An 18,555-nucleotide genomic window follows, 5' to 3' on the forward strand; every position below is an offset into this window, starting at 1 on the left:
AGATAACCAGTGTTGTACGTTGACGCCGTCAATTTGACGGCGTCATTTGACGGCGTCAACTTTTTGTTGACGCTGAGGCTAGCGCCGTCAATTTATTTTTCAGTTGACGGAAGTGATAGCGCCGTCAACTATTTTGCCGATTTTAAGCGTCAAGCGCTATGCGTCATTTTTTTTCATGGAAAATCTCGTTACACAATAAGAGTTTCACAATGTATTCTGGCCAACGCGACTCATCCGAATTACCGGCTTTTGCGTTGGTTGGAATGGCTCCCTGGAATACACGCGGAAGAAGTTCGCCAAATGGTGATCACACATGTATTGAGAACGAGGGATCAGAGACAGAAAGCGAAAAATCCATGAATGGCATCGCGGACGTTGAAGATACTTTATTTCAAGAGCTTTATGCCCCTGAAAAGAGCGATATTGGTGCAGTGGACCTCGCTAAAATATTTATACATGCTAAACTATCACAGCATGCTTGGAACAGTGATACCTTTTCGAGTAGCCTAAACGTTTTCAACTTGTTTTTGAAATACAACACACCAATACCAACCAGCGCTGTTATGGAACGCATGTTTTCACTTGGAAAGGACAATACGCGTCCCAAACGCAGCAGATTGTCAGACAAACGTTTTGAAATGCTTGTTTTTCTGCAAGGAAATAACTAATAAGCAGGGCCCGCAAAAGCCAATAAAGTCAAAATTTTTTAAGGACTTTGTTTATCCACAAATCAAAGAATAAAGTTGTTTTCAGCACCTAAGGGACTGTTTCTAAGAAGTTTATAGGTCAAAATAAAGTCAAAATTGATAATAAAGTCGAAATTTGTCAAATTATGGCTTTTAACAAACTTAATTCTGTGTTTCTAGAGAGTAATTTTTGTCAAAATCCTCGTGGAAGCATTGCAAATCAGGAACTGCGACACAATTAAACCATATTAACCCATAAAAGCAGGAATATGTCACAATGACCACGGATCAGCAGTAACTTTTATCGCAAATTGTCCTTTGTTTATTCATTGTTACGTCGTTACATAATTTTTATGAAACACTCCCTCTTCACAAATATGGTCTTTTCGAAGATCAACAGTTTTGATTTTAGGAATAGCCTAGCCTAATGACATTCTGTAGTACAAAAATGCCTAAGCAAGCTAAATCGTCTTCTGTCTTCAGCAAAAGTTAGATTTGTGGAGATTTTCCTATCGCTATAAAACACAACGAACTTTTTATAATCCATAAAACACCTTGACTTTTCGACAAAGTATTACGTTTGGGTCTGAAATCGACACATCATTATGTTTTGGTAAGTGGTATCAATTCAAGAAAGAACTGTACCCTCTATAAATAAGCAATTTCGTTAGTTCAAAATAAAGTCAAAATTTGATAAAAATAAAGTCAGAAATTTTTTTTTTAGGCTGGGTCAAATTAAAATGGCCCTACTAATAAGTTAAGTAGCTAATTACAATACAGTCTCAAAACATAATAGGCCTACCTGCTCTTTATTTATAGCTATTGTTAGCCTAAACTTGGTTGAGATATTTCCGTTTTATAAGACGCTGGCAAAAAATAGCGCTAGAAATTAGCGCTGACGCCGTCAATTTCTTTAAGAGCTTACGCAGTACTTTACGCCGTCAAGTTTTTAGGCAATTCGCGCTGACGCCGTCAATATATTTCAATGACGCGTACAACACTGAAGATAACAAGTATCTAAGATTTCGCCACAGTGGCGATCATCACGCGTGAGGGAGTGATCAAGAAGATTCTGAAGGAATGGGCCATGGTTAAGACGAAGAATACAATCCCCGCGGCGAGAAAGACAGCTGAATGGAAAGGTTCAATGAAGGCCAGTCTTTGCCTCGACACTCTTTTGGATGTCGTTTGACGACAAATTACTGCATTCACGCAAGGTTGATTTCGTTAAGGACCAACGCGGAGCACGCATTGGTTTCATTGGAAACATCGATTGGGAGCCGGTAAAACATGAGAGGAAGAGGGACAAGTGGAAGGAGCAACTGCTTTCGAGGGAGAAGCGAGTGGAAGGAACGCGAAGAATGTCTCGGATGGCGACAATACAGAAGAATCTCCCAGAAGGCGCTTCCCTTCAGAGTGCTCAATCGGCAGAGAAGAACTCGAAGAAGAGCAGGAGCGATGTACTTTCGATTTTCGTACAGTTGCACGTGAGGCGGAAAGGTATGGAATTCCGAGTCGAGCAGCAGCTGCTGCCCTCGTCACTGCAACATTACTGGACACAAAAGATGATTTCAATTCGACGATAGTAGTCGACAAAAACAAGCTCGTTCATGCACGAAAACGGCTCCGTTTAGACACGAATCACTTCGCTTCCAGTACGCTCGGCACAATAGTTGAAGGGTTTAGTTTGACGCCAGAAAGGATAAAACCCTTCTTTGATTGTTTTTGACTGTTAGGGTCGTTTTGTGTATTTTCTATTTTTTTTAATTACGTTTTTTAGGGGGAAGGAAAAACGTTTTTTACTTTATTTTGGTGATACTGATATTGCTTTTTTTGTGCGGCGTTTTCCCGTGGTCCAATCTAAAAAAGGATTATTTGTTTGTTTGTGACCTAAGCCTCCTATCTGAGCCGAGTTGTTAAGTGATTTGACAAAAAAAGTGCATTGACGACCTTCCCTATTGTGCATAAGTAAAAAATCCAGGTACAACAATATATTCAATCGAAGAATGCCAAAGCAAAAAAATGTTAAGCTATTGGAATGCAATGGCCTGACCAGTGACCAGGGCCTCCGAGAGAAATCAGGACTCGTCGGGAAACAATATGAAAAAATAAAGTTTTAGTAGAGAATTTGCTTTGTTGAACCATAGACAGACAAAACAAGCTTTAGCAGGTTTAACATATTTAGTTTACTACACAACAAAATACAACATATATTTAAAAATAAATTCAAACGTTTTCGACATGTACTTGTGTGCTCATCAGGAATTATTTAAATCTGCAATATAAGATAAAACTGACTAGGCTATGCACTATAACCGTAACGACACTCCGGACTGAAAAGCACAAACTGAACACTCTTCATCTTCGTGTAAGCCTCTGGGGCCAAGGGCATAGGCGCCGGGTTTTGAAAATCGCCGCGGGGCAAACTTTCTAGCCAACTGATTGCTTACATTCAAAATGCTTATGTTTGTTTGTCAGCATTGATGTTTGTTTGCGTCTATATGCCATTGTATATCGCCAAGCTTTATAATGTAGGCTCACGCCTCGAAATTCATGGCGGACATCGGACATGTCCGTCGTCACAGCATGTGATGTCCGTGAGAAGTACCATCTAGATCGGTCATATTTGTCCGCCGAGAAATAACACAGGAACTAGCGATACAAATCGTCATTGCATAGCACGAACAGTTGTTGCGAGAATATAATTTCCAGCGCATTATAGCGCGCATCTAGAAAATGTGAATACTGTATCCCTTAGCTTCCATTCAAGGAAAACTTTCGATTTTTACATTGCTTCAACAATTAATGGCATTGAATCAGTGTAACAAAGGTGAATTCTTCGCTAAGAATCGATAGGAGTACAGGTACTTCTGCACCAGGGGTCACCAAACTTTTTTCTCTGAGGGCCGGATTGCTGCGAGATTACAGCTGCGGGCCGGATGCAAATTGCGAAAAGATATACAACTATTTAGAATCTCCATTGACTTAAATTGTCCAAATCATTCTGCTTATGATGTCTAGTCTGGCTGGTATGATTTGCCTAACAGAGATATCGCACTGATCAAACATTGGTGTTTTGAACAACAAAGTTTGTGATGTCATAAGAAAAAACAATATGAAAAAATCATTATTTAGCACTTAGCAGGACAAGCAAGTTGCGTGTAGCTCAACAGCAACGTCAGTCCTTTACAAAAAGTTTGGTAACTTTTTTCCTTAACAGTTGTAGTGCAGCTCTTATTTCCGCAACACGTAGCGGGCCGGATGAAATCAGTCCGCGGGCCGTAGTTTGGTGATCCCTGTTCTACACTAATCATGCACAATTTAGTTCAAGTTTTACGTCACAATGTCTGGCTTTGATCTCCGAGTAACAATGATACGGCTGGTTACTAAATTTTGATAGTTGGTTACTAAATTAGATTATACGAGTAGGCTATTACAGCATGATGCAACAAAATTTGTTAAGTTTTGGTATTAAAGTAAGAAAGAAAAGACCCAAGGAAAATTGACACTCCCAAGAAAAAACAAAGCAGAAGAAATTAAGAAAAGCGTATTTCAATCATTGTTACTATGCTTCAACGGCACCATGCTGGCGTTTACAGCTACCGTACTTCTGTTTCTTTTGTTATCTTAGGAGCAGCGCTCTTGTTGCAACAAATAGATCTTTTAATTGAGATCGATCCGCAATGAAGGTCAAACTAACGCAAATCTGAACTTAGAAACATTTGATTTAGGATTTTTTTTAATAATTTGCGGGGGGCAGCCACCCCGAGCTAAGTTCACGAAGGGGCGCCACCCCTCCCCCCCCCCGCCCCCTTGGAGTCGGCGCCTATGGCCAAGCGTCTTTACCACCCCAGATTCACAATGTTCCCGGAATACACTGGAAGACGACTAGAGAGCAGCCAATCTTTAGTTTCATCGTCCATGACGCGCAGAACTTTCACTCCATTAGGTGGCTTGAAGATGGTACAGTCATTGATGATGTGGTCTGCAGTCTGTTCCTCAGCACCACATTTACAAGAAGGGAAAGAGGCCATTCCTGATTGGTACATGGTTGAGCGGAAAAGCCCGACCCCCGTACGAAGACGGTTGAGGCGCACCCATACCTGTCTTTGTAGTGTCAGGCCAATGGGGCGTGTGTCGGTGATGAATGAATGCAGTCTGGTGGTACTTGACTTCCATTCAGAATTCCATTTATGGTCCGCCCAAGTAGCCGCAGAGATGTCTTGTTCATCAGCTTCGTTGATCAGAAGTTGACCGGCTGGCACGAACGGGTGTCTTGATTTCAGTCGACGGGGGTGCTTGTTTGGGAGAGCAGAGATCTTGTGGTAGAGAAGATGGTTAGGCTCCAGTGCCCGTCAACTGAGTGGCTTCTTCACAACAAAGCTCAGCGGGTTGGATGCCAGTGAGAATAGGAAGATTGTCCATAATGTCCAATGGTGTGGGACGCAGGCATCCGGTCACTGTGCGCTGTTTATGGTCATATTACAAATTTTTCTGCTGTAGGTAAATTTGATCCGAATGAGCTGAAATTTGAACTGAAGTGTTTTTTCATAAAACCACCACTGGAAAAAAGTAGGAGTGATCGGACTAAGTCTAATTTTTTCAGGGGTGCCTGCAACACCCTTACAGGCACCACGTAAAAAGTGGGAGTAAAAAAATTGAAGCAAAGACATAAAAATAGGACACCCTACTGCACAGCCAAAATGCATTTAACGGAAAGTAGACTCTGCACCAGGTAGTTTTATGGTGAGATGTATCCAGTGCCAGACCAACCAAGGTCATCACCCATCACATACGGTATCGATACCGTAATGGATGCAGTGAACGCAATTATTACTATTGTCAATGCACCAATATGGCAAATTGTACCGCATCGCACTGATGAGTGGTAATAGCAAATAAAAAATTACAAACCAGAATAAAACTGTGAAAAATATTTGCAATAATGTTTAACTGATATATTGAAGACCAACAATACAATGTGAGTTGTTAACCTGGTGTTATTGTGAAGAAGATCCAAGCAGACTGTGAGAGCATCCAAAACTAAAAAGCACACAAACAATATTACAGGAAAATTCCAAATTGCTTACTTAGGTCACCTGAGCACAGCTTATTTGTGTCTTCATTTGCAAAACATGAACCACTGATTCCTTAACAAGGCATACTACAAAATGAAACTTCAATGTCATGTTTCATTTCAAGATATAGCATAAAATATATATAAGTACTGTGCAGCATAAAATTATAACAAAAATTTGAAAATGTTAGAGCATAGCTTAGTAATAAAAACCTTGCTTGAAGTTATGATATAAAAGATATGGCCTAGCTAAGAGGCAAGTATTATATCAATTGTAGTGGAAAACTGAAAAAAAAATAGATACCATTTCCATTCTCAATTCTATGCATTCGCTTCAGCTACTGTACATTCCAAAGATATTGAAACTCACAGTCAGTGGTTGTGTTCCCAGGCTTGATATTGCTGGTGACATGATTGAGCAAATCAAAGGTGGCAACCCCAAGATGGGAAGCTATTGAGATGTTGCTGTAGGAAGTGCCATCTTGTTCATCAGCAAGCTGGTTGGCAGTTTCTTGACAGCCAAACAACACAAGAGCAACTTGGTCTTTTGAATCTGCAAATATCTGTTGAAAAAAAAAATCCTTTATCTCATTCTCAACATTTGACGTCAAGCTTGAGACATACTATTTAGGAAAACAATCATCACCTCAAGAAAAGAAAATTCTGTACACATAGTAAAACAGGAAAATTAAAATATTCTGGATACCCAAGAGAGAAAAATTCATTACAAAGATCATTAATGAACCGAACAAGAATATAAACAAAAAAAGGGACAAAGGCAAACCGTGACTGATTTGGACAACAAACATCAATAAGTAGCAGGAAAAATTTAGAGGTGGGCATCCACTACTTTAAAAGTAGTGTGGTACCCGCTACTTAGGCTAAAGTAGCGAGTTACAGCTATCAATCGATAAAAGTAACATGCTACCTGCTAACAGTCACACAGCAAGTATATACTTTATAACGTCAAAATGTCCTTGAAAACCATTGCGACCTCTGCAAGGTTTGATGCGACTGAAGGCTCTGATATAGCACAGACCAATCAAACTCAGCATTTCTTGGTTGTTTGTTACTCCTACATACGGTGTGGATTGTGGAAGCCAACCCGATTTCAGGGATGCTTGCCATCAAATGCACAATTCTTTGGTTGGTTTCATCAACGATTTGGCTTAGCATGTTTTGTGTGAAGAATAAATGCCACGCTTGAAGCGGAGAAGCAACATCTTCAGCCACGCCTCTCACTCCACTGTGTCCATGTAAGACGTTAGCTCGGTTGTTCCTTCCACTGTATACAGGTTGAATGTTTTCCCAAGTGATGATCCTCCCAGAGTCGCTTTTATTTTTTGGTTTTTCCAGATAGGTTGTGAATACTTTTTCCGTTGAATCATATTGCATAGCATCATAGTTTTGTGAATCTAAAGCAGAGCTGACGTCATGAACCAGACGATATTTTGTTGGAACTTTTCTTCTACGACCAGCTTCAAAAACGTTTCTATACTGTGGTTCTTCATTTTCAGTTGCAATACTTCTATCACTCAGTAAATACTTCTTCGATGCATGGAGCTGTTGATGCTGATAATTCCATTGCATCATCACTATTATCAGAACTCGATGAACAAAGTTCATTATAATCGTTTTCTTCATTGTCAAAATCTTGCAATACTTGTTGCAGCAGTTCTTCGGTAGTGAAATTTAATCTTGCCATTTCTAAAGTATAGCCTAGATATCTAAATCTTTAGAAGGTTAAAGGCATAAAAGATGTTAGAAATTGTTGCCCACATTCGATAAATGGATTCATAATTATCAAAATAACTTATAAAATGAGACCCTGATTGTGACTTTTAAAACATAAATAAATTTTATCTACATGAACATAAAAGACCAGCCACCAAAGTAATCCTTTTTAGCTTTGATTCAACGTCTGCAAGTGACCAAGTGTCTGTCTGGGCAATGCTTAGGAAAAAGAGGGTAGCTTCATTCCTAATGGATATAGGCGTCAGCCCTCTGCGATTTACAAGAAGGTATCTACGCTCACTTCAAATGCTTCCTTCTCAGCACTGGTGTAACAGTCGTCTTTTCATTGACATAAATGTTTAATCAGTGAAACAAAGGTTTAAAAATATTGATTGCAATATCTTTATTTAAATAGAAAGATAATGCAGTTAATTTTGTGAACATTAATTAAATAAGAATAATGAAATTCTTAAACCTATTCAGAAACTTTATCTTGCTCTACAAAGAACTTCAAGTTTGAGAATAACTATAGAATGCACAAACTTGTACAGAACTAGTATTAATATTACTTCAAGCAATAATACTTTGGTAGTTGCGCGTATCTATTCTCATTGCCACTTTCCAGTTTTGAAGGTAAAGCGAGAAATATATATATGCAGTTGCTACTAAAAAAGAAATTTATACACTTCGTTTGTAGATTATTTCCAAGAGAAGTTTTCTCGCACAAAGAATTGTGACGTCACATGTCTCACTTTTGCACTTTGCCTTCCCAAGATAGGAGAAATGTTGAACAAAAATAATTATATACATAAGAACAGCAGACAAAACAACGCTTGCAAATTGACTTCCCTTAAAATGACGTCATTGGCGAATGTACAATGTTGCATTACGAAAGCGCCTAGCTATAGTCTCGCCGTCTATCGGAAATTTGACCATCATGGGGCAAAATGCTACCATTTAGAAGATTTTACTATGATGGATTTTATAGCCGGTGCATTATGACGGCAACAAATTATGATTTTCTTTGAGTTACGTAACCTAAAGCAGGTGATCGATGCAAAAAAAAATAATAATAACAAGTACGTACACAGAGAAGAGTGATCAATGTTCTGATCGAACACTTCGAAAACCATACGTTATTAGAGTAAATACTCGTTTTTTTCTAGGTACGGCAGAGCCAGAAAATTAGCTTTCATAACGTTGATTCATTGTCTACAAAGGTAAACAAAAGAAATTGCTGACTTGGTAGATTGACCGAATCAGCATTTGCGTTGAAACGATGAAACTCGCACCAAGCACTTTCATAAAAAATAAATCTGTCCAGAAAATATGGTTGCATTTTGCAAGTGACCTTTGAACATTTAGGAGACTGGAGAAAATTCAAGTTTGCAGTGATATGACGTTTTTGAATGAAAGCTTTTTGTATTGTCATCGCCACTTCCCAGTTTTGAGGGTAAAGTAGATAAATGTGTAGAGTTTTGTTGTTAGGAAAGGAATTCATAGATTTCGTTTGAAGATTACTCCCAAGAGAAAAACGTCCACCTCACACAGAATTGTGACGTCACAAGTTTCGTTTTCCCCCTTTTCCTTCCCAAGATAGGAGAAATGTTGAACAAACAATAATTATAAGATCAATGGACAATTAAAACGGTTAAAATTGACTTGCGTTGAATTGACGTTTCAAAATTACGTCATTGGAGAATGCACAATGTTGCATTACAACAGCGCGTAGCTATAGTCTCGCCGTCTATCGGAAATTTGACCATCATGGGGCGAAATGCCACCATTTAGAAGATTTTACTGTGATGGATTTTATAGCCGGTGCATTATGACGGCAACAAATTATGATTTTCTTTGAGTTACGTAGCCAAAAGCAGATGATCGATGCAAAAAATAATAATAACAAGCACGTACACAGAGAAGAGTGATCAAATTCTGATCAAACACTTCGAAAACCATACGTTGTTATCTAGACTAAATAGGCTACTCGTTTTTTGTAGTTGTGACACAGCCAACAAATTCGCTTTCATAACGTTAATTCATTGTCTACAAAGGTAAACAAAGAAATATGCTCACTTGGTAGATTGACCGAATCAGCATTTGCGTTGAAACGATGAAACTCGCACCAAGCACTTTCATGAAAAATAAATCTGTCCAGAAAATGTGGTTGCACTTTGCAACTGGCCTTTAAACATTTAGGAGACTGGAGAAAATCCAAGTTTGCAGTGATATGACGTTTTTGAATGAAAGCTTTTGTATTGTCATTGCCACTTCCCAGTGTTGAAGGTAAAGTAGATAAATGTGTACAGCTTTGTTGTTAGGAAAGGAATTCATAGATTTCGTTTGAAGATTATTTCCAAAAGAGAAAAGTCCATCTCGCACAAAGAATTGTGACATCATAAGTTACAATTTGTATGAATCTCATAGCAAACAAGATTTTTTATTTAGCAAATTGACTAAAGATCAGCGTTCCGTTCAAACGTTGAAATCAGTAGCAAGCATTTTGATAAAAAAAAATTGACATCTACCAAGAAAATGTGCTTTGGTTTTGCATGCCGCCTCTATACGTTTCCTGGGGATGTTACGTTTACTGCAGCAATATGATGTTATTGGATGAAAGGTTTGTGTATGAAGTAAAACTCTCTTTCAGCACAAATGTTTGATTGACAACGCCAAACTTCAAGGCAACTAGAAAATGAGTCACGCATTTTTGCGGTTGTGTTTTCAGACAATTCTCGGCTAGCGCAACGCTCCATATGAGCAATAAAGAAACACACTATCTTCTCCGAAAAGAGCAATTTAGCAAAATTTCACCAATTACATTTCAAAATGCATATGTTTGCATGAAAAGTATAAGACGTTGGAGGCCCAAATTTACACACAATAAAATTCGATAATATTTTGGAAAAGTCAAAAAAACATGGATGTGTGGAGCCAGTGGTTAAGCCGCGACAGCAAATGTGAAGTGCTTGGTGCTGATTCAGCACCATCTGGGCAATATAGGGTTAATGCGCGTGTGGAGATGAGGTGCGAGACAACGCTCTACTACTCTTGATATTAGCACATCTCCACAGGATATTTGCTATGCATCCTGAACACACGTTGCAGCCAGATGGAACTTTTTATTAAGGCGACAATACTACCGATAAAAAAAAAATTTTGAATTTTTTTTAACTCTAAAAGATAGGAAATTTAATGAAGATTTTGAATATGTAAAATTTTTACTGAATTTCAAACGCATTTGTGCAAAAAAAATAGTTTTTCTTACCCTCAGTACCACTTGCAGAACTCCAAAAAAATCTATCATTTGGCATTTTTGAACTGGAATTTACTTGTGATAAGTAGCCAAAGTTCCTTCTAGCTAGCATTAAATTTTTAAAATACAATTTGAATTAGAGATTTATCAGTTTTGCAAGCTTTGTCAGAGATGTTAACTTGAGCTGAGTGTTGGCATTCTTAGCACTCGTAGCAGTAAGAAGATGCAATGGAAGACTTCGAGGTGGCAGATTTCATTTTTAGGAGGAAATTTTTGTTATAATGTTGCTAACTTTAAGTGAAGTTTTCTCAAAATGTTGTTTTTTTGAACAAAAAATGTATCTACTTCTTCATTTCTTGTCCAATCTGCTTCAAATTTTCAGGAAATGTTCACAGCAGCATGAGCATTCAAACAAAACAGTTTTTTGAAATTCAAACTAATACCCTTTTAATGAAAAAAAGCAAATAAAAATACCTTGTTTTGAAGTGGTATACTCTGTGACACAATATTTTTCGTCATTGATCAGTTAGGAAAAAATCCTCCCATTATTTTTTTGTTAATAGTACCCTGTAAAAAAGTTTCAACTTGATAGGGTGCACCTCATTTATGTTTTTAGGTTTCAAATATTTTTGCTTTAATTTTTTTTTTTTTCTGGCTTCAAAGCCAGCTGACTAGCTTGTTTGTTATTATTTCATGAAATGTTTGTTTCTATCTTATAGAGCATTTCAAGACCTTTTCAAAAATATATAACTTGTTGGGGTTGTAACAACATCTTGTTTGATTTGGACTTATTTATCCGCACCATCAAAAAATATTGCTAGCACTAGTATTGTCGCCTTAATCTGTTATCTTTCACAATTACTTCTACTCGGGATGGATTGGTCGTGTGGTGAGTACGTATGAGACAACGCTCAACAACATGAATATATTTCTATAGGGCATATGAACCCTGGCTACAAGTTGCAAGCATAATGGTGCGACTTTGCCCGTTATTAAACCTAGTTGGGGTTTTGACAGAAATCTAAGTTTCTCTTCACTCAAGCCTACCACCCACTTGAATATAGGCTATGGTATATTTTTACTGAATGTTTAGCGTAGTTATTATTTGACTTAACTAAAAATGAAATCAGTCATGTTCGGAAATTTATTTATAATGCTTTCGCCAACGCAAACCTGGACTAACAACAAATAAATGCCGAACACGCGCATTAAAATACAATATATTTTTCTGTTCAATATAACATTTTGTGTGAAAAGCATTGCCGGTTTAAAGGTGCACTGCAACGAAAATACATAGCTTTTGTATTCATAGATCTTTATGAGAAAAAGCGATTTGTAACAATATTTTTTTTGGGGGTTTGTCATTAGCTCAAAAATCTAATAAAAGGGATATTGATTTAAAGGATTATGATTGGTCCAAACCTTTGATGACGTAGTTGGTTGTTCAGGCAGAATTCAGAACCACTAGTTTGTATACAAATAAATTATAAACAAGTGGGCTACATATACAAAGAACAATTTTATACTTGACTTTTACGCGTTGAGATGGTTTTTTGTATGGCTCCCGGTTGTAGTAACGGAAAAAACTTAAAGGGGTACACTTTTATCGTTTACCTCTGAATAATCAAGACAAGCTTAAGAAATGGATCTCTGCGATGAAACTCAAAAACCCACCAGTCAACAAGCACTGCCGTGTGTGCAGCGACCATTTTCTGGCCAGCGATTACCAGCGTGATCTACGGGTAATGTAAAATGTATGTAAATCATGCAGGGATTCATAGTATAGGGATCGCCAACTCGGCTGGATTTCTGACAAGCAGAGTGTAAAAGTGTTGCCAGATATTTTTTTAATTTTTAAAAAAATATTACTTTGGTATTTTTAAAGAAATAGTCGACCAAAACTTGCCCGTGAATAGCTATTTTAAAACTAATCTAAAGAAAATTTATTATTCACTTACTAAACTATCATATTTTTTGCAATTTTAACCTCTCTAAGTTTTATTTAAATTTTGTGCATAAATTCACATTCTTATTGCAAAGTAACACAACTACAAACTACTTTAACTCGATCTTGTGCAACTTTAAACTTCAGGTTAGTTTTAATTTTTAAATCTATAGACAAGCTTTGGGCAACCACTACTCTTAAAAACTGCCAAAAGATTAGTTTTTCTAAAAATTTAAAAAATATCTGGCAACACTTTTACTCTCCGCTTGTCAGAAATCCAGCTTAGTTGGCGATCCCTATACTATGAATCCCTGAAATCATGTAATGTTTCATAGTGAATTCATCACGAATGAAAGGATATTTCAATCTTTCAACTATTATTTTCTTGTCAAACAAGACTGGTGTAAATTTCTTTCAAGAGTTTGATTACACTAGCCGACAAAAACAATTTTTTTTTTTGGTGCCGAAGATATTTCAACTGTTTTTAGCTAACTTGAGGTCGCTGATTTCGAAAATGCAGTCAGTTTTTGTCTATCAGGTCTAGTTTTCTAGTTACGGTAATTCCACTGCATGCGTGCACTTATGCATAATTGCTAGGGATGGGCAAAATAGAATAATTAGCTATTCTAGAATACTGAAACCGAATATAGAATACAGATATCTATTCTAGAATAATTGACAGTTTTTACCATGACACATTTTAATGATTTTTATGACTTTACAAAAACAATGAACATCACAAAAAATGCTTATCGCAGTGTAACAAATTTAGGCTTTCTAAATTTTCACCAGTCAAACGAGATCTCAACTTAGTGGCAGTTAAACCTGCACTTGAAAAACATCTCTGAAGAAGCAGATGTAGCAGGTACCGTACACAAAAATATTTTGAAATTAACTGACATAAACAAGAAAATTGGTTTTTGTTTGCTTTCCACCAAACAAGGGCATTTTGAAGAGATATAGTCGATGCTTTCAACAACGTGAGATAGGTATCTATTTCTAAAGGTGGTGAAACCAAATTTGCTGATTCATCTTTACTACTGCATGTAGCATCTTCAATCCCACCGCTCAACAAGTCGTCCATGTCACTGTACTGGCATACCAGTAGTAAAAGCTAAGACAAAGCCAGCTACCCGTACGTACTTCTGCGGGGAGGGTCGCTAATCCTCACACCCTGTGGTCAGCGTTGCCCTACATATGAGAGTGGGAGCTTCCGATGTTGGGTTGCTCAGCGAAGGCAAGTCGACCCTTGTGTTCTACCATAAACAACTTATGTTTGTGGTGCCGAAACAGAGCAAAATCCTGAAAGCGGATTAAGCTGTTTCGTGCCACATAACACCCCACCACCATCAGTGTCTCAGGGCTGGGTTTTCCCGAGACACGCAAAGGTAGAGTGCCCTGCATTGTTCTGAGCGTTAGGCAGGGTTACCAGATGTAAATTTGGCAAGAAGCCAACTGCACGTTTAAAAAGGGCCAAAAAAGAGCCAACTTCTAAAACAAGGTGCCAAAAATAGGGCCAGCTCAATTTTCAAGTACTAAGAAGCAATTTCACTGAATTAACAACACATTCTTAGCAATACAGACATTTCAGCACTGAAACATAACATATACAGACCATACAGCATGTTAGATCATGCTTCTGGAGAGACACAACAATAACAAATAAACAATTTACAAAAAAGCATGCAGAAAATGTGACCCCAATAAATTCCCCCGAGCAAGTTATCCAACAGTCAAATAAACATTTCCACATTCAATTCACTATCATCCTCCCATTCGAAGTTTCTCCAATTACCACAGGCCTACTATTGTATTTCCTACCGGTACCGCTCTCATATCCTGCTTTCTACTTCTTTGGCATCCTAGTCTTCCTGGATCAAGTCCAAAAGCACAATTGAAATAAAATAGTACACCTGTACTGGTATTACACTGCCACAGTATCCTTACTAGTGTTCTGTTACCACCTTCTCCAGAAGACAAGGCAAAAGGAATCACTTGCAAAAAACAGTCCACAATCCCTCACATTTTGAAAACGGCCAAACAAGGCCCAAAAAAGCTAAAGGGCTAAATTAAAACTTAAGAAACCAACTGGTTTTCAAAAAGGGCCAATAAGCCAACCAAAATTGGAGAGCTAACCCTTCAACTCACTAAAAAAAGGTCATGCTGATGTCGAGCCGGGTGTGAAAAGAAAACAGGGTGAAAAATCAGAAAGTCAAGAGTTGCCAAAAAACACATTTTGATTGCCATATTGCTGAAGCTTACATTAAAATCTAGAAAATAATTCTCAGCCTGCTCATAAAGAGCCAACCCAAAATTTGGGGGCCAAACAGCCAGATTTCTGAAAGTTTGCCCCAAATAGGTCCCCAGTGAGGGGGAGGTTGCCTTACATGCGAGAATGGGAGCTCGAATGTTGAGCGAAGGCTAGTCGACCCTTCTATTCTACCAGAAACAAGTTAGGTTTGTGGTACCGAAATAGAGAAAAATCATGAAAGCGGATTAAGCTGTTGCGTGCCACACTTCCGCAAGATTGTGAGGACTACAAAGCGCTTGACAAGAAAGATCTCTTTAATGCGAACAATGAAACTCGTGCGTTTTTCCTACGCCGCATCGCACTAAATCGATAAACAATTGTACTTTCGCTGTAGCGAATTCGTTGCGATCAAACGGACTTGAACGAAGTCGATCGTTAAAGCGGTTTCAATTATCCGATTTCATATGCATTTTGAAACCGGTTTGGCTCTACAACCGGTTATTCTATATTCGGTATTCTATTTTGCCCATCCCTAATAATTGCTCATGTAAAATCTATCCACCAGTCAAATATATTGTCAAAAGACATAATCAATTTCAGCAAGCCAACAAAGAACTTGAAAACGCATGATTAATAGGTAATAATATGGTAGCTTCTTATTCTTCACCTTGCTTAAGTGTCTGCCATAAACTTGCATTGAGAGATCTACGAGAGTGAACTGCAAAAGTAGCTTCGCTGTCAGAAAGTAAATCCAATTGTTGCAAACCTTCAAAATCAGGAACAGGAAGTTTTTCTCTGTGTTGCACTGGCCTGATTGCTGAAGCTAGGTTTGGATATTGCAAGGAAGTCCTATTTTTCCTGTTTATGTCTTTTATGTTTACTGCACAAAAATAGTAGTCGCTTTTATGATCTTTTGGTTCACGCCACACCATTGGAATAGCAAACCTTAATCCTTTTATTTTTTGTTCGTCCATTGATGTAAACGTTCTTTGCAAGTTTTGCAAATAATGTGGAGAGCCCAAGACTTATCTTGATCCCCCAACTTCACTTTAAAGTAAGCAAGAGAAGCACGCTTTACAAAACCATCGATTGGTTTTTCTGTTAGGCTCTAGTGCAGGGGTGGGGAACCTTTTTAGTATTGCGGGCCACATAAAATGAAAAATAGGCGCAGGCGGGCCACTAAAAATTTCGAAATTTTATTTACAGATAAAAAATGCAGCGAAGACAGTTAGTAGACAATGATTTATTTCACTTCCAGCTAGTGGGATGGCTGAAAGTTTTTATTTTTGGTGAGTCGTGTGATATCTGCTGACACGGAAGATGTTGCAACTCTTAATTGTAACTCAACTCTTACTTGCAATTCTTAATCTTCTATGATGGATTAACTAGTCATTAAAGGCCATTCACAATATACCAAGAATGCACACCCTACTCTTTTTTGAGCTGTTGTTTCAATATATTTTGGGTAAAGAACTTTTGACGCGGGCCACATGGAACAGTCACGTGGGCCGCATTGGGCACGTGGGCCGCATTGGGCCCGCGGGTTCCCCACCCCTGCTCTAGTGCGTAATCACCACAGATGTTGCAGAAAATATTTGTGTTACTGAGACAACGTCTTCTTGATGTTGTAACCATAAGCGCGCTAGATTCCTCCCCTCCAAAAAAATACACCATTATGCTGTTTTGATTTGCACCCACTAGCATTTAACACAGAAAACAATTGTTTTGGCATTGTCTGCTTTCATTATTTGTTTTAGGATGTAATGCAAGAGTAATGAGAGCATTAAAACTATTGTATTTGTGCTACTTTCTAGGGCAAATACAGTAAAAAAGTCAAAATCACTGTACCGTAGCTTAAAAAGTTGACCTGATGGAGAAAAACTGATTGCATTTTCGGAATCAGCGCCCCAAAGTTAGTCTAAATCAGTTCAAAAACTGCCCGCACCAAAAATTGTGTCGGCCAGTGTTATAGATACTGTCCCAAGCAAAACACTGGAGAGGTGGAAACTGTATTTACAAAAGAATTTTGATTAATAATACAATAAACAGCAAGATAACTTCCATTTTCATTAAAAATCATCAGGCAAGTGGTCATCAATGGCTTCTTTGTATCCTTCATACTGGCCATCTTTTTCAAGAAATCTGTTGCGGATTGCAAAGACTGCACAGGCAGGAATTACTTTACGTCTCTTTCGACCCAATTTTCCATATATCCAGAAGTTGAAGCTGCGATAAGCAACATATCTGTACAACCTGTAAAAGAAAATGTGATTTACCGAGAAGTGTAAAATCATCATTTTTTTTTCATTGCAACATTATCAGTAAATCACAAAGTAGAAAAGCCCTAGGCTAGAAATTTAAAACATAGGGTAAGAAAGAATGGAAACCTTGGGATTTGAGATCCAGGCAAGGGTGCATGTACAGTGGTAGGCTAACTCTGGTCTCTGGATTTTTTTTACATTACCATAGGCTATGTGTAACGCACATATATAAGAACAAGTTCACCGTGTGGGTTCTAAAGCTGCAAAGTTTGGATAATATTTTACAACTATCTAAACTGACCTGTTTGAGATTGGATCTCGGAGATCCTCGCCGACCACTTCCTTCAGCCCAGCCATAATTGCTTCTAAGACTTCTGTATCCAGGCATATCTTTTCAAAGCTGCCGACCTGGTTTATGCATTGGCGGGCTATGTCCGTTTTGGCTACCACGGCGTCAATCTCCTGGCAACATTCATTTTCTATCATTGTTGGCATGATGGCACTATTTCCACGCCTACACCATTTCAAATTCTCCATCCGACTACTGTCAGAGCTGGCACTGTCGGAGCTCGAATCCGAATCACAGTCATCTCTGTCAAGGCACTGTCTTTTTGGTTCAAACAAAAATCCTTTTCTGAATTCAGATATCTTTAAAGATTACGAGTTACGACTTGTGCAACGCTTCCAGTGTTAATGCAAATGTATGAAGCTACCAACTGATTTAACAACCAACTACGTCATAAGGCACATAGCGCCATCCGGTGGCTGATTTTCTTTTCGTTATATTTGCCAAATAAAAAAGTTTATCAAAAAAATTTTTCGAAAAAGATAATACTTAAACACCAAAGAATCAACAAAAAAATTTTCATTTTTCATTTCAGGTCCCCTTTAAGCAGCTTCACTCACGGAAGCCATGACATATTTTTTTGTTCAATATAACATTTTGTGTGAAAAGCATTGCCCTACCTGCCAAGCTGATACAATCCGCAGACTTTACCAGGAATAGCACCTAAATCAACGGGCGCCACAGTGCTCCACACCTAAATATCCAGACGCCACAGCGCAACTATTTGACCGGTGCCTAAGTGTCTGCGCCTAAAAGACTTGCTCCATGTTTCTTGGAGGGACCATCCCTGCCAGTCGGAGATCCATCACCATCAAAGCGCCTGGGGCAGGGCTACTCAACTAATGTTAGCAAAGGTGCATTTTGACAAGTGGAAAATTTTTGCGGTCCGGTGAATATTTCATATGCAACCACGAAAATTAAACAACCAGTAGCTTACAAGCACTGAAACACTTTTCAGGTAGTATGTAACATGACTTGGATTTTTGTCTGACACAAACA

General features: G+C 38.2%; 1 protein-coding gene across 2 annotated transcripts in view; it reads right to left on the reverse strand.

The window, feature by feature from the left end:
* Window positions 1-18,555, reverse strand: part of LOC145766944 (DNA repair protein Ku80-like) — a 47,038-nt gene that overhangs the window by 20,703 nt on the left and 7,780 nt on the right. For both annotated transcript variants that reach the window (XM_082578655.1, XM_082578654.1), the window contains 2 exons: window positions 6,134-6,326; window positions 5,681-5,729 (listed from right to left, as the gene is read on the reverse strand). In XM_082578655.1, the coding sequence (XP_082434781.1) occupies window positions 5,681-5,729; window positions 6,134-6,326 (242 nt within the window). The remainder of the gene's footprint in view (window positions 1-5,680; window positions 5,730-6,133; window positions 6,327-18,555) is intronic.

This window comes from Aplidium turbinatum, chromosome 3 (genome assembly GCF_918807975.1).
Source record: "Aplidium turbinatum chromosome 3, kaAplTurb1.1, whole genome shotgun sequence".
Lineage (NCBI taxonomy): Eukaryota > Metazoa > Chordata > Ascidiacea > Aplousobranchia > Polyclinidae > Aplidium > Aplidium turbinatum.